The 24,933-nt window shown below is 39.2% G+C and overlaps 1 protein-coding gene across 4 annotated transcripts in view; it reads right to left on the reverse strand.

Annotated features, from left to right (window-relative positions):
• The window catches only part of SLC25A13 (solute carrier family 25 member 13), a 198,743-nt gene that overhangs the window by 76,632 nt on the left and 97,178 nt on the right, over nucleotides 1-24,933 (reverse strand). For 3 of the 4 annotated variants that reach the window (XM_003896295.4, XM_009203365.3, XM_017956938.3), the window contains 3 exons: nucleotides 18,458-18,597; nucleotides 2,979-3,125; nucleotides 1,069-1,207 (listed from right to left, as the gene is read on the reverse strand). In XM_003896295.4, the coding sequence (XP_003896344.2) occupies nucleotides 1,069-1,207; nucleotides 2,979-3,125; nucleotides 18,458-18,597 (426 nt within the window). Of the gene's footprint in view, nucleotides 1-1,068; nucleotides 1,208-2,978; nucleotides 3,126-8,972; nucleotides 9,956-18,457; nucleotides 18,598-24,933 lie in introns of those variants that run through there. The other variant, XM_021936010.2, reaches the window with a different exon arrangement.

The following is a 24,933-nucleotide window of genomic DNA, read 5'->3' on the forward strand; positions in this document are numbered from 1 at the left end:
TATATTAATTTAGGAGGTTATATTAATGAAGCTGTGGAATTCCTAAGGGAATTCTGATTTTTTTTTCTTTTTTTGTTTTTTTTTTAGATAGAGTCTTGCTCTGTTGCCCAGGCTGGAGTGCATTGGTGAGATCTCAGTTCACTGCAACCTCCGGCTCCTGGGTTCAAGCCATTCCCCTGCCTCAGCCTCCCAAGGAGCTGGGACTACAGGCGTGTGCCACCATGCCCTGCTAATTTTCTTAATATATATTTTTTAGTAGAGATGGGGTTTTACCGTGTTAGCCAGGATGGTCTTGATCTCCTGACCTCATGATCCACCCGCCTCAGCCTCCCAAAGTGCTAGGATTATAGGCATGAACCACCGTGCTGGCTCTGACTTTTTTTAAAATCCCATTACAATACTGATAATATCCTGTTCCAAGCTTACAGATCAACTTACACTGTCACCAATACAACTTTATGGAATTCCTCATATACATCTGAAGGCTTCCTTAGAGGTTGCCAATTTAGCTTAAGTTGTAGAAAGATTTGAAAATATTTAAGAAACTTTACATGTTTTCCTTATTCAAAGGATGTCTTCAGTTTCTTTCTTTATTTTTGAGACAGCATTTTGCTCTTGTTGCCCAGGCTGGAGTGCAGTGATGTGATCTTGGCTCACTGCAACCTTCGTCTCCCAGGTTCAAGCGATTCTCCTGCCTCAGCCTCCCGAGTAGCTGGGATTACAGGTGCACACCACCACACCCAGCTAATGTTTGTATTTTTAGTAGAGACAGGGTTTCACCCCGTTGGCCACGCTGGTCTCAAACTCCTGGTCTCAGGTGATCCACCCACCTTGGCCTCCCAAAGTGCTGGGATTTCAGGAGTAGTCACCACGCCAGGCCCAGTTTCCTTAAAACTTGGTGAAGATTGTTTTATTTGCTTTTGTTTGTCTGATCAAAGGATGAAAACCACGTTATCATATGGTTAATATATGTCAATGGGACAGAAAAATCATAAAGTACTAGTTGCCTTCTTCACCCTAATAATACACCATACTTGCAGGCAAGAATTCAGCTATATTCTCACTCACCCTTAGTCACTTCGACATCTTTCCTGTTGCCAGCCAGAGTGCTGTAGATCTTTCTAATGAGTTCCATGTTGTTAAGGAGCGAATTAAATCCATTAAAATAGGAGAAACTAACTTGATGGGATGTGGTACCTCCAGCAGCCTCAAATAAATTGAAAACAAGAGAGAAGAAAAATATACAAAAGATTTATAGATGATTCAGAAGTACATACATCTAATACTAGTTTGAAAGTAATCAAAAATGCATGTACAAGAAGAAATGACTACAAGTATTTTTCTTTAGCATTAAAAAAAGCTATAAATGATTTTTAGAAGCAACTGCAACTAATCATGACCAGAACTTGTATTCTCCACACACAACTCCTAGAAAACTAAATAAATACATGTGTAGGATTATAACAGGACTAGTAGTAATTTAGAGTTCAAATTTCAATTGGAAATGTTTTATAAGTTGGTTTATTTCATCTAATGAGCAAATCTTAAAGACTTAAACATGCAAAACTATAAGTACATATGCACACACGTGTGTGCTTATGCATGAAAAACTGTATTATATCAATGCAAACATACTATGAAAAGTGGTCAATCTAACATTAATATCAAGACTTGTCAAGTTACTAATAACCAGTAATAAATAATCATTTAGGTACAGACTTTACATTGGTGGGATTTCTAGCAAACAAGCATATTATGGTAAAATTACGAGATGCCATATACTTTCATGGGGGGTTAAGACTAGAAAAAATTCTGATAATCAGAATTTTTAAGAAACCATATTTCTTCACAAGGGACAAGGGAAACAGACAGAATGTCCATTATGAATGAGACTTCAGTTTGGAGTTTCAAATTCTATCCTTCCCTAACAAGGCAAAATATTTTTATTAGGAAAGCACTTCTTTATAAGGTAACAACCACATAAATCTTCACTTAGTAATCATTTAAAATAGCTGACATGAAGGTTTAGTATGGAGCAGAGAAGGGGGCACCCAAGAAAAGGAGTTAGATTAACACAGTGCCAGAATGGAAAAGGCCTTGTCAGAATGTCATGTCTCCAGAACTAAGCACTCGGGGGAAGAAAGGAAACTGAAAGGCTACTCTGAGTTCCTGCCTATGGTAAGCACTGTGGGAAACCCACATGATGGTGAAAACAGTCTTCTCCCTGGGATTAACAAAAGGACAGTTACCACTGGGTACTGGTCCTAAAACTGCGTTATTACCAAAATCACCCAGAAGCTTTACAAAATTAGATTCTAAGACCTCATTGTCTATAGATGGTATATGGTAGGCCTAGAAGAGATCTCAGAATCTGTAGTTCCAATAGTTTTTAATGGTGATGCTGGTGCTCCATGAGCAGGGCTTAAGAACCACCACCACTACAGAATGTTGCAGGACATCCCCAGGGCCCATGAGGGAAGGACAGCAGCTGACACCAGGGGGAGGGAGGCTCCATGAAACACAACTGCAGGGCTCTGCTCTCACATGTACCTTTGTGGCCTCAACACATACACGGTGAAAGAGAATCTAAGGTTTCGAGTTTCTGTTGTGCTAACTACTCTAACAAATGATATACATGTGCACTACTTTTTCCTTAGAGCATCTAAGAAGATTGGCAAAAATAGGCACTTGATATACTTCAAAATCTAAAGCAAAATTAACATGAGATCGCAAATGTTTTTCCTTTTATCTTTAAACAGTTAATATATTTCTCGAAGATATTCCATATTACCCAGATAACAAATTAACCTGCCAACCAAAACTAGCCAAAACACACTCTCTGAGTTTAGTAACGTACATGATCACATTAAAATGTTAGTGTTTGCAACAGAAAAAAATACTACATAACTTACAGAATTGTTTTTATAATTCCTTATTTACTGAGTTAAACCACTTCATTAAGGCAAGTTATGACTTACAGCTACTAGACATTCTTCTACAAAAGGAGTCAAGACATGGGGGCGGATGGTGACCATGATGTCTCGGAAGTCAATGGCTGTGACTCTCCCAGTCCTAGCATTGTCCCGTTGCACAAAGGCTTGCTTTGCATGCTCCAGTTGTATTTCCTGCAAATAAAGAAAGTAAAATACCTAATTTATGCTTCTCATTTAATAATTACTACAAATGACAGTTCATTTTAAAATCAGACTGAAGAAAGAGAGATTACCTCTTGATCTAACAAGCCTCCATCTGCCTAATAGCACCCCCAAGCTACTGTCTCCTTCCAAGAGAAAGAACTTTGCTCAGACCAATGAACATGTCTTGAGAAAGTGCACTCCACTTGACTGTGCTACCCAAAGAAACCCAATCACTTCCATGCTCTCTAGAGTCCATGAATACAAAGAAAATGAAAACCGGAATAAAGTTTGGAAGGTTCAAAGATCTGGCCCAATCCAGCTTAGGTGATACAGATGATCTAAGGAAAAATACTGCCAGGAACTTTAACTTCTCTCCAAAGAAAAGAGAAAAGTTCTTAACTGCAACCTGATACACACACACGTGATGTAACAATAGATAGAAAAGAGTGGTGGTTCTTCTCTGCTATTTCTCCAACACAGGGTTTCTCAGCCTTGGCATTATTGGCATTTTAGACAGGGTAAGTCTTTATTATGGGAGGGCTGTCATGTGAACCCCTATTCTCTTCCCACTGGATATAAGTAGCCCCTTCCCTCCAAGGTCATAACAATCAAAAATGTCTCTAGATAGAGCCATATGTCTTGGTTAAGGACTACTGCTCCAAGTAGTTGGATAGTATGTGGATTAGGGGAAGCAAATCTGTCGTGGTATCATTGCATATGTTTAATTAAAATGATCTAAAGACAGAACATCCAATCACAGAGCTCTGTTGCTATTCCCAGGAGATTAAGTGTGTACACAAAAGAAAACATAGCCTCCTATCAAAACTCATTGTGCACCATATGGGAGGAGCATTCTTCCTGCAGAGAGCATATTATCTTCCTCACAACACTCTGCCCATTTCCCAAATGGGCCCTTGGAGTGACAGCTAACTTCTATGCAATTAAAAAGTAACATCGGGCAACACAGTAGTAGCTCATGTCTGTAATCCCAACGCTTGGGGAGGCTGAGGTGGATGGATTGCTTGAGCCTAGGAGTTCCAGGCCAGCCTGGGCCACACAGCAAAACCTCATCTCCACAAAAAATCAAAAAATTAGCCAGGCATGGAGGTGCATGCCTGTAGTCCCAGCTACTTGGGAGACTGGGGTGGGAGGATAACCTGAGCCTGGGGAGGAGGAGGTTGCAGTGAGCTGAGATCATGCCACCACACTCCAGCCTGGGTGACAGAGTGAAACCTTGTCTCAAAAAAAAAAAAAAAAGGGAACACCAATAGGGCTCTCAAAAACTTCAAATTATTTGAATAAAATGGAGGTTTTTTAGATGATATTAAGGAAATAATTTTTAACTTTAGTGAGATAATGACATCATATTTATTCAAGTTATGTAAAAAATAATTGTCCTTATGAATTTGTGCAAACTAAAGTGTAAGGGAAGCAACATGAGTCTGATACTGCTTTAAAGTACTCGATCTTCCTTTCCTTCCCCAGAAAGGCAGGGAGATGAAAGAAGAAATATGATATTTGCAATAATGGAAGCCAAATAACAGTTGCATGATGGGTCACTATAGTCTTCTACTTTTGCAGTTTGAAAATGTCTACATTAAAAAATTTTAAAGATAAGACATTTAATAGTAAGAATCAGAGTTCTTATCCACTTAAAAGAATCTCCTCATTTGTAGCCATCTGCCAGTTTCGAACCAGCCTGTCTCAGCTGAAGCTCTCTTCTGGGATCCCAGTCTTTCTGGAGCCTCCACCACTGGCTCCTTAAATGGGAAGCATCTGTCGGCCCCTCTGCCCTCACATCTTCTCACTCTACTCGCCTAGACAGAGTGCTTTCTCCCTTAAGCCCTCAAGGATTTCTTAAAAACTAAGTAAGGCTTAACTCCCATATTCAAATCTCACTCCTTTCTGCTGGACCAGAATTTCTGTTTAGAGAACATATCCAAGTGGGTATCGTGTAAAGGACGTAGAATGACACATCACTAACCCCCTATTGTAGATCCTCCAACCCAGTGCTCAATCCTGGTTTCTCTTCTATGTTCACAGCTTAACTATTAGGCACGTAGTTTTATCGGCCACCTCACCTAGAAAGCTGTCATTCTGAATTGTTCAAGCTTCCTTTCTCTCGGAGTAAAGCAGTTACCAAATTCTGTCCCTTAGGCCTTTGAAAGTTTGCCCAAATGCACCTTTTCCCTTTTGTTCCTGATGCTACTGTTCAGGCCTTCCTCAATCCTCACCTACATTATCACTGATAGTCAGTGGTTCTGACTGTCAGTGTGGAACTTGGGCTTGCAGTCTGGACCTCTGTGGTCTACCATGCACACATCAAAAGTTGCTTTTCAGAATTAAAGACCTGACCTCCCTCTCCCTCTATGGAAATCTCCAACAACCCTTCATCATACAGACCCATCTCTGAAGCAAGGCATACAAGTCCCCAGAGGAACTACTCTTAGCCTCATCTCCCACCACCCATGCCCACCCCTGCTAGACCTGCCACACACCTGGGCTTTTGCTCACATTGTTCCTTCCACCTAGTGTAGACTGCTGCCCCTTTCTCCAGCTCCTGAAATCCTGCCACTTCCTTTAAGCTTAGCTCAAATGGTACCACTTAGGCAAATATAACCAGGTCTTATAACTAGAAATAACTGATATCCCTTCCGAGGCCCCCTGTCTGAATATCAATTATAAGACTTGTCTTATTTGATCTTACATCATAATCAGTTATTCACATTCCTGCCTTTACACCTACCTTACCAAGGAAAAGACAGTATATCCTGTTGAAGTCCCGTAAACATCTATTTACATTTATACATGCAGCTCAGCAGAATACTTTAGATATATAGCAGGTACTCAATAAATGACAGGCATACTCATCAGTGAAAAGTATTGTGTAAAACCAACTGAATGAACAAATTATGAGCTATTGAACAAAGGAAGGCTCTCCATATAAGTGCTTCCAATTCAGGAAGAAAGAAGAAACCAACCGTTAAACACCCTGTAGTGAAAAATGACCACAGTACATATTTAATGGAAAGTAAATGAACAGTCTCCTTTGAATTACCAGACCCATTGCTAAAGCTTGCATAAGCCAAGATTACTCTCAACAATAGTAGAAGGTATGTTCAGCGATTTACCATTTTCCCTAGTTTATAACTCAACATCTTAGGGATCCTCAGACAATTATACCAAAAATGGCATCACTTTCTCTGGCAACTCCATCTGCTCAGAAAGCAGGAAGCCACAATGCTAAGACCAGCCTGTCCAGAATTCCAGATTGGGAATGGATGCCAAGGTGGGGGCTGGTGCTCAAGCAGCAGGACAGGGGATGCACCTGTGATGAGGACAGTGTCACAACGCATCCTGTGCCCACGCTTCCATGATTAAACATCTACGAGCAGGGACCCCTCAAGCTGGAATAAGAAAGTCATTTTAAGCCTGATGATGAACAACTTGAGATTACATTTCCAACAGCTCTTAAAGATTGGGGGCGTTATAAGTTCCACAGAGAACAAAATGCTAGATCTATGTAGTTCTCTAAATAGTACGACAGAGTGAAAACACACAGTTAGGTGGCTCTCCAACTTTAAAAGCAGCTTTCTGAAGATGTGGGTTGCTTTCTGAAGATCATCTGTTTATGTTGTACTGTTTCTTCTCCCAGGTGAAGAAATGAAACCATGACCTCAACCAATACGACAACCATGCAATAGCAGTTAGCGAGCATGTATTATGCAGCAGGCACTGCTATAAAGCATTTTACAGGAATCAAATCATGGAATGCTTGCTGCAAGCCTATATGGTAGGTATTATTATTAACCTCACTATAGCAGTTGAGCAAATGAAAGTCTCACTGACAGGAAGCAGTAAAGCTGGAATTCAAGCCTCTGCAGTTCTGCCCCCCAGCCCCCAATCTACCCATGCTCCTAATAACTTCTCTTAACTGCATGGGGAGCCTCAGACAAAGCTACTGTCAGGAATTTGATTAAAAGATAAATTTGACACTAAGAAATCTTAAGAGCTGTGGAAAGATAAAAACTCAATTTGCATTTAATGCTCTAGATTTTACTGTTGCCTATTTTCGTGGAAAAATAATAAAATTCCCTAAAGTTTTCCATTAAGGCAAAGGCTTCAGTATACCCAGAGCATCAGGATTGTTTCACCAATAGTAGCAGAGACCAAGGAGGAGAGAAACCAAATCTAAAAGGCCTTCTCCTGGCCTCACTCACTTTTTGCTGTCTTTCCCACAGCCCCAAGAGACAAAGGAGGAAAAAATTAAATCAGGAGGCCAGTGGGAGCTAACACATAGATTACTCCATAAATATGAAAGAAATAAATGACCAGGCTCACTACTCATGGCAGAATGACCTAAAACTGAAGCTTCTGGTTTGCACCTCAAAAGCTATTTAATGAAAATCTAAATGTATACTATGGCTTGTCAAGAGAATGACAGCTCCTAGATCTGAACCCAGAAGGGATAAAACAGAGACAGAGAGCTTTTAGTATGCATGAAATATAGCATATACAAAATAATATTTATTTCTAAAATTAAGGGGATCAGAAGTAAATGAGTCATCTGTGCAGAGGAGGGGAGAACAATATGGGCAGTAAGCATTACATTCATACATTTAAAAGTTAAAAGACTATCAAGTAAAAAAATATTAGGCTGGCTATTTCTTCTGAAAAAATGGAGAGATGCTATAGGGGTCAGAGTTTAGTACAGTACACAGAAGTCTTTAACCTATAGAACTATTCTGCAGTAAAATGGGCTACCTTGAAAAGTAGCAGGTTCCCTGACACCAGAAATACGTGTTCAACCACAGGCTGAGGAACATATGTCAAGAATTTTACCTTATCTTTAATAGAGGGAGTTATGGAAGCCATACATTATGACGACAATATGAAATCTGGAACAGGCGTGGGTACAGTGCAAACAGAAGTCACGACACTGCTACTCGGGAGAGCTCAGGTCATTGTTTGCATCTTAGAGCCTCAGATTTTCTTCTACAGAATAGGCACACCACCACCTACTGTGCAGGGTTGTAAAAACCAGAGGTCATGCATGACAGGCATTTAATAAACGGTGGCTTTGATTTTTGTCTAGGTGAAAGGTTTAAAAACCTCTAAAGTCTCTTGCAATATGAAACAGTGGTTCTGCTCAATCATTCTGAACTAGCCACAGGAACAGAAAAATGAACATCAGCCAGGATGGAGGATAACAACAGCAGAATGCTTCAACGCTCACTATAGACCAGGGGCTATGCCAAGAACTTCAAAGACAGCATTTCACTTAAGCCTCACAATAATTCTGTGAAGTAATGATTATTATCATTTTACACAGAGGCACCTGAGGTTCAGAGAGGTCAGGTAACTAGCCTAAAGTCACACAACTAAGAAGTGGAAGAGTTAAGATTCAAAGCAAGGGATGTCAGATTTTAAAACTGAGATTCTTAACTATTAATTTATGCTGCCTCAGGCAAAATCGTAAGTAACGGCCATAACTAGATTTGGACAGGTAATAGGAAAAGAGATTTTAAGAAAATTTTGATGATGACTTGAATATATAAATGAAGGAAGATATATCTCAAAAATCCTCATTTTGAATGATGGGGAAGATACTCTACCACAAAGGAAAATATTCAAGGGGAAAGAGATGAGGTGGTTGACCACGATGAAAAACCTGGAGTGAAGTGAGTTTCAGTGATAAACAAAAAGTTAAGACATACACAAAAGAAAGCTGGAGGTACAGGTAGAAATACAGATCTGGGAAATTTAGATAACAGGATTTTAGAGAAAACATCACAAGGTGAACGTTTACTAAGTTATTAAGTGCATGCTATGTACCAGGGACTGTTGTGTTTTCCCTGCTTCATCTCTTTGAATCCTCTCCACAACCGAGGTGGTTCTACCATCTTGTTCTGAAGATAGAAAAATCAGGTAAGAATGAGCCAAGGGTGACACGGGCAAGGATGAAACTGAATATGCATCGAGGCAGTCGGCTTCTGGAGCCATCATCTTAGCCTACACAGACTGCCTGTTCCTTTCAGAGGGGGCCTACCAAAAACCAGAAGACGAAAAAGATGATTGTAGAAATAGGTGAGATCCCATAGTGCATACAAAGAGCAGCCAAACAACAAAAATCAAACTGATACCTAAATAAGTAAGAAAATAAGACAGAGGGCCTGAAACCTTGTAGCAAATTCAGAGAGCTGAGAAAATGAAGTGTGTCTCTAAAGAGAGCTCTGAACAGTACCTGGCAATGGGTGCTTACTAAATGCTGCTGCCAAAGACAGTTACCAACTAAAGACAAATGGTCCTTCCTATCACCTAAGGCCAGAAGGTCCAAGAGCATGAGTTCTGCAGCTATCTCTAAGGCAGTTCCACTCAAGTACATGAAAGGAGGCCCAATTTGTCTTTAATATGTGCCAGTGAACTATTTTCTGTTCCCTCTATTCTGGTGCATGATGATTAATGGAACAGGCTTTTATTGCAGCAGTTTCCAACTACTTCAACACACCGATTCAGACTGCTATAGAAAAAAAAAAAATCAAACTCTTCAAAATTGCTAGTTGTACAGAATAAACATATATAGGGGTTACACCACTTTAGATCTAACATTCGTGCTTCTAATAGTCCCAGGCCTGTCATTTCCTTAATAATCTCCAATTTTCAGGTGGGTATATTTTGAATGTAAAATATTCTCTCCATCTCTATTCAGACATGCAAGTTTGTGCTTTAGCCTGAGAACAATTTATCAGGAACAACAACAACAACAACAACAACAGCAATAACAATAAAAAAACAAAAAACCCAGCCCCTCAAAACAAGCAGAAGATCCAGGTGATTTATATTATAAAGCCAAAAACACCAAAAAATATATATATTTTTTGAACCCAGGTTAATTTGCATTTTTGTGTTTTGAAATCATAACAAAATCTAAAATATTAATAAAAGCAAAGAGTTAATAAGGAAATGATTCGAAATAATTCCTTTTTAGACATGGTGATAGCAAAATTCTAGGCAAAATGCAGCTAATTGTTTATCAAAACAGGAAACAAAAATGTATAAAGACGACTTGCCTAAAAAATACCATATCATATTTAGTCCAAACAATTTCTATATTACATCACATATCAGTACCTGTATACTAGTTTGCATATAAAGATCCACTTTGTTTTCATAATCTATGCTAATTTGAAGAAAAACATTCTAATTAAAATGAAGATCCACATATTTTTTAACAAAGTAAAAATGAAACATAGCAATAAAATAGGTAGAGAGATAAGTAGTCACCATTCTTAATTGTGTTCTATTTGCACCTCCCCCTCGACCCCCCATTTGGCCATGCAGTCAGAGTTTCAGAGTTGAGGGTGAAATTTCATCCCCAGTTCACTGGGTGGGGCCTTTAATTAAAAGGGTCTTTGGAAGCAGTGTCACATGTGGCTTGGCATACACCGCAACACCTTGGTAGAAAAAAAATACAGAGCTTTTCCATCTCAATTTCCTTGCTCTTCTGATTGAACGTTAAACTTCACAGTGGGTAACAGCTGGGGAGATGCTGTATAGAGTGCTAATTTTTACCAGGATGTTACTGTAAAAGCCTGCACAACAGGCTGCTCAACAAAACAGCAAGCTAACACCACAGACACAACAGCACAATGAATCCTGATTTCCTTTGCCCAGAGTAGAAAGTGTGTGCTGTGGCTGGAGCGTATCCTGCATCTTACTGTCCAAGTGACCACATCTCTAGTTACTCATCACCAAACTAGCAGTGGCTTCCATTTGGACACAAAACAGAATCTCATCTAGTGGAAGAGTTGAAGGCAAACAACAATAACGTGCTCTACCCACTAGTTCATTTGAGAACACCAAACGATGCGGTGTTTATGAAACAGTACCAAAGCTACATCATAGACCCCCACCTGATACAACTTAGAATCAACATAAAAAGCATTCACTTAGTGAAAATGAAAATACAACTGTGTTCTTGGGCTACTAAAAACACATGGTCGGGCCGGGCACTGTGGCTCACGCCTGTAATCCCAGCACTTTGGGAGGGCGAGGCTGATGGATTGCTTGAGGTCAGGAATTCAAGACCAGCCTGACCAACATGGTGAAACGCCATCTCTACTAAAAATACAAAAAATTAGCTGGGCATGGTGGTGGGCAGCCTGTAATCCTAGCTACTCCAGAGGCTGAGGCAGGAGAATCGCTTGAACCTGGGAGGTGGAGGTTGCAGTGAGCCGAGATCACGCCATTGCACTCCAGCCTGGGTGACAGAGTGAGACTGTCTCAAAAAAAAAAAAAAAAAAAGAAAAAAATTTCATGGTCTAGATACTTTCACTACTACAGACAAGACAAGTTGGGGGACAAAAGGGAGGGGCAAATGGCTCAGATTACTCAAATCTAAGCAAGGACTTTGTTATTTGTCCACTTATGTGTAAAGAATTATGGCTTCAGTCAGTTCTACTACAAGGGATTATTTTTTATGAACACATGAAATCGCTTATTAATTCTAAAGCTAGAAAATTTGGGTTGTCATGGTTGAAGGTATGTTTTGTTTGGTGGTGGTTGGGCAGGGGTAGCAGCAATTTTGTTTTTAACATATATAGTCTCTTGTGTTGAAATTTTTGCCTTATACCAGGATGCTATGACAAATAGAGTAGCAAACTGTAACTGATGGTGAGTATAAAGCCAAGACCACAGCTGACCAGCAGCAGCGAATCTCTGCCTTGTACAGGGACATGTGGCAACTACCAACACCTGGGAGCAGCAGGCTTCTACAGTTCTACTCTCTAGGACTCAGGATCTAAATAACCAAAATGTTCATGTTACACAGAAAAGAACTGGGCTGACCTCTACACTGTGCTGACCAAGAAGCCAAAATAATGGTTAATCTGATTTCTTAAAAAGAACCAAAATTGTTCAGTTGCACTACTAGCATGGGTATGCTTTGGCATCCAACCAGGTTAACACAGGATTTGTGATGTGAGGACAAGGATCCTTACTAATATGAATGACCAGTCTGGGATGCCAGACACAGCTTTGATCCCCAGGTTCTATTCCTAGCTCTATTTACTACAATTCATGTCTTTGGGTTTCATTATCCTCTTCTGGCAAAATGAGGACCAGAATAAAACTATGATAAAATACTCATGCCCTTGTGATTAGAGCTCTCTGTTGGGTCAGGTAACCTCATTCTTAAACTCTACTTGATGAGAAGACATTAGATAGGATTTTTAGCCTCATTCCCTCTCAGGTCAGCTATCCTGTCTCTTGGCTAGCCAACGGAATCCGCAACCTCAAAATCGGGCCTCTCCACCAATTCAGAGCATTGCAAATTTCTGGATGATGCTTTTAGAGCAATAGGCAGATGACCCCTGGAAACAGAAGAAATTTCCTAGCTACATAAAATGCAGAACAAAATTCCTTCAAAAAGTCCAAGTATACAGGGGCTGTAGATAGGGCTCCTACAGTAGATCATCTCAACAACAAAGAACTGAAAAGAGGCAGCAGAGCCAATACACCAACACACATGTGAACAGCTCTTACATATAAAGCACTACTCTGTAGCCCCTCCCTGAAACCTCCTCTTCTTCCTATGCTTCCGATTTCAGTGAAACACCACCATCCTCCCACTAGCCCAAGCCTAAAACCCAGGAGTCAACACTGAGTTCTGCAAATCCTTGACTGTCCACGTCCCATTAAATCATGAAGTCTTGTCTGGCCTATCCCTGTAGGTTCTCTTGACTCCATTTACTCTGGTCCATCACTGTTACCATCCGACCGAGACCACAGTTGTTTGACTTTTGGGTTAAAAAGGAACCAACTGGTCTCCCTCTCCTTGGTCATGTCCCTCTCCATTAGATTTACCACACAATAGCAGAGTGATCCTTCTGAAACACAAATCTGATGAGGTTTGCCTCAATAGGCTTCCCATAAGTCTTAGGATAAAGAGCCGAACGTTTACCTTTACACATTCGGGGTTGCCTAGTCCAGACCAAAGTTTGCCACAATGTGTTTCCTGAACCATCCAAAGCATCGCAATTCAGGATGCTTACTGGAAAGGCAGCTTCTTAGGCCCTATTCAGCACTACTAAATTTGAGTCTTGGGTGGGGAGCGGGTGGAGAGGCCTGGGACTCTGTATTTTTAAGTAAGCACCTCAGATAATTTTTACACTAAAATTTGGGGGGAAAAAAAACTGCCAGAGATTTAGAAAAATTAATTTCAACTTCAAATCCACCTGTCTAATCTTGAACAAATCCAGAACACTTCCTTAGGCTTCTGTTAACTCAGCTTTCATAGGGAAACAATGCCAACTGCCTTACTTAGCTTAACACCTAAGGTGACTGTAAGGACAAATATTAATACAAGTACAAGAACTTTCTTAGCTGGAAAATGCTATATGAGAGGTAGCTAATAACAGTGTTGTTGCAGTTAACAGAAATATGGAATTTGGTAGTAATCCTAGACTTTTCCATCCTGAGATTGGAACCACTGGAAACTCCTATGTGTAGACTGTTATCAAATTAAAATAATTACGTGTAAAATATATACCCAAGATTATAAAATAGTATCAAACAAAAAATCCTGGAAATGATAGTACTATGCACCCTTACTAAGAACTTGTTGATGATCACATCTGGCAATTAACGGGTAGGGGTCAGGAATGCTAGATGTTTAGCAATGCATGACTGGGCACTGCCATTCAGATGCATGGTAACTTCTAGGAACAGAAAATAGCTATCTATAGCCTTAGGCCTGGAGACAGTGCAATAGAGTGGGAACAGCAATGTATTATTGAATTCTTCACACACCTGTCATCTGACTGCAGAAGCTAAGCTCTAGAACAGCTGCTCTTTACCACTTTTTTGGGATACTTCTTTGGAAACATAATGAAAGCTACGGGCCATTTCCCTGGAAAATTACTGGGAAATGCAAAATTTTACCATAGAGTAGGTTTATTCTTTTGCGTATAATAGGTGATAATGATAATTACCTTTTAGGGTATTGGGAGGATGCTATTATCAAAAACAGAATATTTAAAAGCATTTTGTAAATTACAAACATCATAGAGATACTAGTTATTGTAACTTTTTTGAAAGTGACTCAGTACTGACTACACAATAATTTAGCAGAAAAGTTTTAGAAACCTTTCTTTCTGTGCCCTCAAGTGCCTATGACATTCACCCAATAAAAAAAAAAAAAATTGGCAAAGCAGGCTGGGCACCGAGGCTCATGCCTATAATCCTAGCACTTCGAGAGGCCAAGGCGGATGGATCACTTGAGCCCTGGCATTGAAAGTTGTAGTGAGCGCTAATGCACCACTGCACTCTAGTCTGGGTAACAGAGTGAGACCCTGTCTCAAAAAAAAAAAAAAAAAAAGAAAAGAAAAAGGAAAAAATGTTGGTAAAGGATCTGAGTACCTGCCATTAGGGTTTATGCTACAAACCTTTAAGGGTTTTTGCTACAAAACAACAAACTCATAGGGCAAACATTTTATGCTTACTTGTAGTTGCTCCTTTCACACTGTCAGGTGGATATACCCAGATACAATTTCTAGATTTTCAAATTATGAGTGTCTCAAGAGTTACAGTCTCTGCACCTTTCAACCCTGTGCACAAGTCCTCTCTTGACAACCCGACATGCTCAGCAAATATTTGCTGAATTAGATGGTTTGCCCAACATGAGTAATAATCACAACACAAAAAAAATACCGAGTTTTATGTTAATACTATTTATTTATTTATTTATTTTTGAGATGGAGTCTTGCTCTGTCATTCAGGCCTGAGTGCAGTGGCCTGATCTTGGCTCACTGCAGCCTCTGCCTCCTGGGTTCAGTGATTCTCCTGCCTCAGTCTCCCGAGCAGCTGGGATTATAGGCACATGCCACTACGCCCAGCTAATTTTTTTGTATTTTTGGTAGAGACAGGGTTTCACCATGTTGGCCAGGCTGGTCTCAAACTCCTGACTTCGTGATCCACCTGCCTCGTCTTCCCAAAGTGCTGGGATTACAGGCGTGAGCCACTGCCCCCAGCCTATTAATACTATTTGTCAACTGCAGTTCCATCAGATATAGAATAGAAAAATTTCTCCAAATTATTTTCTAAAATACAAATAATATTAAAATCTATTTTAAATCTAGCAGCTATAAAATTAGAGCTTTGCTCTAGGAGCTTGGAGTAGATATACGTGGAGAGGTTTATAGACTATTTTAAAATACACATACATACCCACATATAAAACTGTATTCACATTCACACATGCCATCAATCATGAAGTTATATGGAGATGAAGTTAACTGGGCATTAAGAAATACAAGCAACAGATGTAACAGTATAAATAATGGGGTAAGAGAAATGCGACCCCACTCCCTGCCAAAATCTTTCCATTCCAATGAGGGAGAAGACTACAGGAAGGAGGCTTTGTATCCCTGCCACTTGCTTCAATGCTACTAGATGCGAAGTTCAGATCAGTCAAGTTTAGCTCAAATAATATCAAATTGACTTACCACTTGCAAAGTACAAATCAGTCCAGTTTAGCTCAAATCATATCAAATTGATTCACCACTTTATGACTTTTACAACCAAAGCACAGAAAAGGACATAGCAGCTCACCATGTAAGCAATGCCCAGGACTGTCAACACCTTAGCGAGTGGGGGACCTGTCCAGACTCTACACAGACAAACACATGACCCAGGTAAGATCCTCACAGCCACATGGTGGTTTCTCAGAAGCTCACACTTGCTTAGATATAGTAAAACATTTACTAAATGACAAAAAAAAAATGGAAATGCAGAGAACTATACTGCCGCACCAATCACACACATGTATACACATATATAAGCACAGGTAATGTGCTGGCTGGAAACAACCTGAGCTACCTTCTCGGGACCCTCAGTGGAATAGAGGAGTGCTGTCTCTACATGCCACATAGGTTCCCTGAAATCACAAGCACTTTTTGGCTGTCCCTACAGCTGCTCCCCTTCCTCATCATGTGACAGGTAGCAGCATGCATGGTGGCAGCTCGTTCACATTTCAAGCAACCAAGCATCTGCCTTCACAGCCTTGGCATCAGCCAGGAAGCTGGTGCCTGCTTCTGAGTCCTGCCCTAGAGCAGAAAGGCGGATACCTGCCCGACAAAGCAAGAGCCTGAAACACAGGAGATTAAATTCACTAATATCTTTAAGAAGTTACCTGTATCCAGAAAGAGCCCAAAGGAAGCAAACAAAGCATCTGAAGTAGAGGTCTGAAGCTCTACCTGCATTCAGAAAAGAGTTCAAATGAAGCAAACAAAACATTTGAAATGGAAGGAAGAAAGGAACCCAATGGCAGACATTAAAACTGGCATTCAGGTAAAGCCTGTCATGGTCCATCCATTAATTCCTGTAAGTCTGGGTCTGGAGTAGGACACAAAGCAAGGCCCTGACTGAGATCATTAACCACTATAACCATTATAATCTAGTAAAAGTTCAGTACTTCTATTCTGGCTACAGAGACAGAATCATCCCACGCAGGACACTGTGGGATGCTTCCATTTACCATTATAGAATGAAGTCAGATTTAAGTGAATGCCTTACAAATTGTTTGGAAACATAACCATAATCCCCGAGTTATTTAATCCTGGACTCTGGCTTCCCTGTATCTGGAGGAAGGCCTAGAGGCTGCTGTGAGCAGTTGAAAATCGACTCAATTCAGTATAATTGACACTTGCTTAGAGGAGGAAACACGATCATCCTTACTACTGCTAACATCCTATTAAGATTAAAAGTTAATTAGGCTGTGTTCCATAAAGTCAATTTGAGGCATTTGTCTCAATAACATTATTGTAATTATTCCTCATCAAAATGAATACTGCCTCCTACAGCACAACAATGTCCTGTTGAAACAGCAGCAAAAATCCAGCAACTCACATTACACTCTCCATCTGAGTTATGTAAGTAGATTTATGTTTACAGAGAACTGAAAACAGGGATTCACAGACATTAACGCTTTGTTTTTAAAAAGTACAAAGGCAGGTTTAGGGCATCTTGTTTTATGTTTCCAAAGGCCTGGAAAATAAAAGCAAACTAGACAGCAGGGCAAATTAAATGAATCTAATAACACCATTAAAAGTCAAAAAGAGAAGCACCTATTGAAGTTAACCTATCGCAAATGCTAGTTGCTAAGAATGGACACTACAAAATCTTTACAAAGTGAGCACCACAACCCATGCACCCTCCACCTCCATCCAGAACAGGACTCCAACCACTCCCCAGAGGGCTCTGGCAAGGTCTGGAACACACGAAAAACCCAGGGGCACCAGGATACCCACTAAGGACATTTCTAGTAACAAAGAATTTAAAATTTTTCTCAAGACTCAAAATTTAAACACACCAAATGAGTCCCCTTACATGAGTTGTTTTAAATATATTTAATAAAGTATAAATAAAATGTAACTGTAGAAACAAAGCAAAAGTATAAACATCTATATAGCCTATAGATATTGACCTTTAGTGACTAAATGATAATGTTGTATTTAAAGTATTTTTAAATAATGCTGCTGAAGGAAAGCTAAGTTATAATCATATTTTGTGAATACTCTTCACCTTGCATCATCAGTAGCCCAATGATATGATCATATGGGTGGGGCAAGGGGGTCACAAGAAAAGGGCAGCAGGGACTGGGTTAGGGAAAGTGCACCCCAGAAATGTAGACAACTCCTACAGTGGTTAACCCAAAGGAAGCAAGTGCGCAAGTGCCCTTGGCACAGTGGTTCTCCATTAGGGCCACCCAAGAAACTTTAAATAGCCCCCAAATACCCAGGCTTTCCCCCTGCCTCCATTAAATCTAGTCTCTAGAGGTGGGACTGAGGCAACATTAGTTTTTAAAGCTTTCAGGTGATTCCAATATGCAGCCAAATTTGAGACTAGTGTCTTATCTATAAAAGGTGTCAGATGAAATGATTCTGAAGCTGAAGACAAATCTGTCCATTTCCAGGGGAAAACAAAATACTGGTAAGCAGTAACATAGCCAGTCACAAGCCAAAATTTTAAGTTGAAATTTTGCCCCTCCTGACCTAAGTGACCTTGAGGAAATCACTTGATTTCCCGGGGCCTCGATGTGTATTCCTTCTAAACCTGAAGGAGTTCTACATAAATCTGTGGAAATCCTATTTAATTCTATGATTTCAACATATTAATAAAGAAATACTTCCCAGTGGGACAGTTTTGCCAGGCTAGAAAGTGTGTAGTAAATCACAGTTCAAGACTCAAATCAGGACTTTTACATACAATTTGATTCCAGGTTTACTTATTTACCCTTTTAACTTTTTAAGAGCTAGACCCACCAATAAAAACTGAGTAAATTCCGCATATGTCAGGTGTCTTTTTCTTTCTTTTCCAAAATGTAGTTGCACAAATTCTGAATCCCAGTTAAATGGAATATGTTGATGAATTGTGGTCTGTCCAAAAACTTGCTTAACATCCTCTGAAAAGAGAAAAGACGGGTTGATTAAAACAAAGTAAATCAGGTTCTTTCTGATAAAATCTGTTATTGAATGGATATCACTTTTTCTTACTAAAAAAAGTAACTTAATTTTAAACAGACACAGAGATTACACACTATGGCAGAAATAAAAGAATCCTCAAGGAATCAGTTAAGAAATCAAGGTCAAAAATCCCACCAAACAAAATAAAGGGGGGGAAAATCAAGAAGTCACACATACACACAACCTAAAAGCTGTAGGAAACCCAAGTAGTAAGCTAAAACTATTATCATCTCATTTGTTTAATGATTATTTTCTAGGTATGGAGGAGAGAATTCAATCTTGGTGGCAGGAAACACATACATACACAAACACACATACCACAAGATACAAGTGTTACATATAGCCTTTAACAAGTTATTTAAAAGTTTTTGGAAGATTTAGAAATCCATTAGGAAAAATTTGACATACATATTTAACACCCCTAAGGCTGTTTCTGTGCTTGAAAAAGTCCAACAATTTATCGAGCTGCATTGAAAGACAAAGAAAATGGGGAGAAAAGCCGGCGGCAGCCCAAGTCTTTCACTTTCTACTGCACTCTTTTGGCTTGACCCAAGAGTTCTCAAATTGTTCAAACAATCCCATTTAGATGGGTCACTGAAGGTGCTGGTCCTGCCTTAGGATCTCTTTTAGCCTCTACAGAAAAACTGTAAGAGGACTGACAGAGAAAAAAAAACCCAACATGAAAAACCTTACTTTTCTAAAGCTTAATGTTTTTATTTTTAGCCTCCTCCTCTCAATAAAAGTGTGTGTTTGAAGAGTGGACAAAATGCAAATTATTAGCATATTAGTAATTTTTCCTGGCTTTCACATCTTTAAATATATCTACCAAACCTCATTTTTATGAGCAAACTGTCTTGATACCTTTTTTCTCTTTTGCTTCTATTTAAAACAAAAAAAGAAACAAGAAGAAAGTTATTTAGTCTTCTGAAAAGTGCCAAAACCTTTGGCATATGTGTCTATGGTATCCCCCCAAATTTCCTACTCCCACCCCCATTATACCCACAGTTTTTATTCTATGTTTTTAAAGTTTCCGGAAATGTTTAAAGCCTCGCCATGAAGAAACAGTAGTGCCACCATTAGCATAAGGTTGGGTGTGTATTTGCACACAGAAGGCAGTAAAAATCAGGATTATGCTGGGCATAAATTTTATGAAATTTTCTAAAAGGTGGCAGAAATCCTCAGACTGGCCCTGATGAGGACAATTAAAAGTTTTAAAGTACGAGTACTGAATTTATTCTGTCTTCTTTACTTTTAGGGAAAAAAGAGGTAAGATATAAGGAAAATGAAGTGAATCCAGAATTAGGATTTAAAGGAAAAACAAACCAAAAAAAAGATTATCAGCGAGTCTGACCAGGGGTCAATAAAAGGAATTAAGTAGAAGAAGATTTCTGAGAAGAAATCACCAAACTAAAATTCAAATGACTTGGATTCAAATTCTACTAATAGGAGCTAAAGTTTATTGGGCACTCACCATGTGCCAGGTATTGTTCTAATGGCTCTAAGTCCCTTAATATCATAAAACATGACTTTCTTCGGTGCAAAACATATTAACCGAGACAATCTGTGGCTCCTTTCCAGGTCTGAGTGTCTGTATCTCTGCAGGAAGCAGGCCCAATAAAGTTTTAATAAAGGCTCCCATAACTTTCTAATTTAGATGAATAAATTATCTAACGAAAATAATGTTCAAATCATAAAGATGTGACCGAAAGAAAAAAAATTCACACTATAAATAAAATTTTATACTAGAATAAAATTTGAGAGAAATAATATGCAAGAAAAAATGGTTTTCTGGTTTATCCTCAGTTAACTTAAAGATTCCTTTCTGCCAAGCATTCCAGTGAAATAAAGTTTTAATGTAATAATCATAGGATAATTGTCAAAAATAAGATCTTTCCCCTTCTTGATCTCTCCTTCAATCTCTGTTTCCCATAGAAAGTAACAGAAGGTATTTACTAAATAGTTGGTATATAAAGCTAAGGCACTTATTATCCATTTTTATATTTATATGGTCTAAAATTATAAATATACATAAAAGTAGGTTTAAGTTTTTCTAAAATTAGTGAACGCATGTAAAATGTGTCTCACCATAAACAACAATCTTATTTATCTATAATTAAAGTTTACTTTTTACTACCATTTGCTGCTTACTAGAGCTCACATTTGAATCTGAAACTCTGAACGCTATAGTTTTTTGGACTATACCATAGAGTATGTGTATCTCTACGAAATGCCTGGCTGATGTACTGAAATCTCCTCTGCAGGACAGAGTTATACATTATCCCTAAGATATCTCTCAGATCTAAAATCTGACAATCCTATAGGCCTGTAGTACCAATAATGATTTGTTTGAAAAAAGATCTCTCTATAAATCTTCTAGAGTATACTATACTAGATGTATATAAAAGATCTCCATATGATGTTATCTAAATCATTATATAGTATGCATATGTATGCACATATATTAATGTGTTTGTGCATATTTATTGCACAAGTTTTATTTCCTAATTGATTATTAGCCCCTTCACAGCAAAGACCCCATTCTTCACATCTGACTCTACCACTATGGCTGGCACAGTGGTAGGCAGAGAGCAACTGCTCACTAAGTAGTTGCTGAATTTAAATGAACCAGAAAAAGTTTACAATAGATAATGCAACAGGTTAAGGACAGCGGTATTAACCCTTTGGGGCACTACAGTTTCCCTTGCTGAGAAACTATTCAACAGTCATTTCTCAACACTTCAGTGCACTGCATACAAATCATCAGTCAACATCGTTTATCAAAATCCCCAGGCCTAGTCCTAAAGTGATTTAAACATGTTGAGGGGTTGAAAAAACTGCATTTTAGTCAGCACTCCAGGTTTTTCTGATGCAAGCATCCAGGACCTCAGTCTGAAAGCATTATCTGGGAGTATGGAAGGGTTAGATCCACTCCTAATTTTTAACTTCTCACTGAAATGGATAAAAATTTAAAAGGAAGGAGGTAAAGAAGACTCTCCAGACCAAGCAGTGTAATGCAGGAATGTGTAAACACAGATCGTGTGTAGACGTAGGTCACTCAGGGCTCCCATGCTGCACAACTCCAGTGGATGGCATTCACTTCATGGTCCACGTGACTGGTGCCTTCTGAAACTGGGCAGTGTATCAACCACATGACCCTGAGAATGTAGGCCCATTATTAGCTTTGCGACTGTTCCAACACGCTGGCTATTGTAGGAATGTCAGGGCTTAGCTAGCTAGCTAGTAACCTTCTAAGTAGCACAGCTTGCATGCACTGTACTAGGCCTGTGGGAAGAAGAAGGGTAGTAAAAGGTATGAGGCTATATCCAAGTCTAATACATGAGAAATAATTCAACAGCAGATTCAAACAGTACACTGTATCAGCACTAAACCACGGGGCGGCCTCATGGCAAGGAAATGGAGATTTAAGAAGAGAAGTGAGAGAGAAAAGTTTGTTGGAGCAGATAAACCATGATCTGGGCCCCGAAAGCTGTCAAGGATTTACTGAGAGGGACCTTTGAGGGAGCTTTTCAATGGAGATCAACGGTATGAAGAAAGGTTCATTTCTTTTGAAGTGAATCAAAGGTCCAGTTACAGTGCTTTGGACCAAAGCCACCTGGGATCACTGAGACATGAGAGATCCTGTTCCAGGTAGCCACAGACACTGGCATCACCTGCCAGTAGCAAACATTATTTTAAAGCCCCCAGGGCACGATGCTATGTTTATGGTGAAGAAAAGTTTGCTATGGAAAGAACAGTTGGCCATGGGACTCTGCAGGGAAAAAAAGATCTGAAGTTGTTTACCACTTGGCACAATTTCTACAAAATTTACTTTTTACTCTCTTGACCTACCTAGCAGGATTATATACTCAAATATCATAAGATTGTCAAGCCATTCTAATTGGACAAGCCAAATGATATGCAAAAGATTAAAGGAAACCTACCAATATTTCTATTCATCTCACAACTGATAAAGTCTTTTAAAACAAAATAATGAATCTTGTTCCTCTGGAAAACTCACACATTTTCTCCAAAAATATTTTATAGACTCCTAAGTTTCTGAATATTTCATTCTGCTCTAATGAATCATCCTGGGGCATTCATTTTCTGAAATGTTTGGTCTCTACGTTTCCCTGCAGGCTCATGAATAGAAACATCTATAAACTCAATAATCACTATGGGTTCCTTGCATTTCTCCCTCCCTCTGGGAGACATTATAATATTACCTCAGGTTAATATTATTTTCTCCTTTTAGGAGGCACTAATAGCTTTCTCACTTAACATTTGATTGTTTAAGATTTCTCTATGTCTTGTACGGCTCTGAGAGGTGAGAGAACAAGTTTCAGCTCTCATTTTATAGCTGAAAAATCAGAAATGAAAATCCAAAGCGATTTTCAAGCCCAGTTCTACTCTATACTCTGGCTCCCACATGGGCAATTCCATGAGCTTTACCATGAAAGACTCCAGGAGTCAAACTTAGAGTTGCCCTCTCACTAAACCCTTACCATTCCCTGACCATTCCAAACCTAACTTGCAATCCTGGAAAGGAAAAAAGAAACCCAAAATGTTTTAGCCTTTTTAGTTGCTTACTTGGTTCAGAATAATTCGTAACTCAGTCGTGGAAGACTTTCAGGTAAGAACCACCTTCTAGATCTATCTCAAACATAAAAATAATTAGAAGAGGTCTCTGCTGGTTTAAACTACAAGTCTTAAACTCTTTCCCCCATGTTGAGGTCATATAGGCAGAGAAACAAAACTAAATTAGCATTAAAATGTTCATGTAGCACTAGTATATATTTCGGATATATAAAGTCATATTTTTCTTAGTTCAGCCACTCCTCCTAAAAGTAAAGCCAAATTAGAATGCTTATTTTTTAAAGTAAAATATAATTGTTGTTATTTCAGTCTGTGCCAAACAAGCTATGTTTGGAAGGCCTGTAGTTCCCATAATATCACCAAATAATAATGATATTATTTAAAGTAAGACCTCACCAAATAAGCTCAAGGATCCTTTTATTTATGGGACTTTGCTTTCTCTACAAAAGTTTCCATCTTAAAAGTCTGCTGCATTTGTTTACATCATGAGAAGACAAAGTGGCAGTTGTTTCCTTCCTAAAGATAACCTCAAAAAGTCAACCTATTTCTCCCAAGTTAGTAAGTTTCCCAGGCTACAGGGTATGGTTATAGTGAAAAGAGTTGAGACCTTTAAAAGTTGGGTCACAGATGGCATTATCTTATATACAGAAAAGTCCTAAGAAATCACTAAAAAATTATTAGAACTAATAAATAAGTCTAGCAAGGTTGGAAGACAAAAATCAATATACAAATATCAACTGATTGCTGTATACTTGAAATAAGCAATCCAAAAATGAAATTTAAAAAACAACTCAGTCAGGCGCTGTGGCTCACGCCTGTAATCCCAGCATTTATGAGGCCCAGGCGGGTGGATCATTTGAGGTCAGGAGTTTGAGACCAGCCTGGCCAACATGGTGAAACCCTGTCTCTACTAAAAATACAAAAATCAGCTGGGCATGGTGGCAGGCACCTGTAATCCCAGCTACTTGGGAGGCTGAGGCAAGAGAATTGCCTAGGCAGAGGTTGCAATGAGCCAAGATCGTGCCATTGCATTCCAGCCTAGGCAACAAGGGTGAGACGTCACCAAAAAAAAAAAAAAAAAAAACTCAATTTACAGTAGCTTCAAAAACAATAACTTAGAAATAAATTTAACAAAGTAAGTGCAAAACTGATTCTCTAAACACTACAAAACATCGCTGAAAGAAACTAAAGAAAATCTAAATAAATAGAAACACATCCCATGTTCACGGATTAAAAGACTTGATATTGTTAAGATGGCAAAACTCTCCAAAGTTAATTTTAAAATGGCAATACTCCCTAAAATGATCTATAGATTCAATGTAATCCCTATCAACATCCTACTTGGCTTGTTTGCAAAAATTGGCAAACTGATCCAATAATCCATTATGAAAATTCAAGCGATTCAGAAGAGCCAAAACAATCTTGAAAAAGAAGAACAGATGGAGTCTTGCTCTGTTGCCCAGGCTGCAGTGCAGTGGGGCAATCTCGGTTCACTGCAACCTCTGCCCCCCGGGTTCAAGTGATTCTCCTGCCTCAGCCTCCTGAGTACCTGGGATTACAGGCGCTTTTATACACCCAGCTAATTTTTTATTTTTAGTGGAGGCAGAGTTTCACCATGTTAGATCAGGCTGGTCTCGAACTCCTAACCTTGTGATCCACCTGCCTCGGCCTCCCAAAGTGCT

The sequence above is a fragment of the Papio anubis genome, chromosome 4 (genome assembly GCF_008728515.1).
Source record: "Papio anubis isolate 15944 chromosome 4, Panubis1.0, whole genome shotgun sequence".
NCBI classification, from domain to species: domain Eukaryota; kingdom Metazoa; phylum Chordata; class Mammalia; order Primates; family Cercopithecidae; genus Papio; species Papio anubis.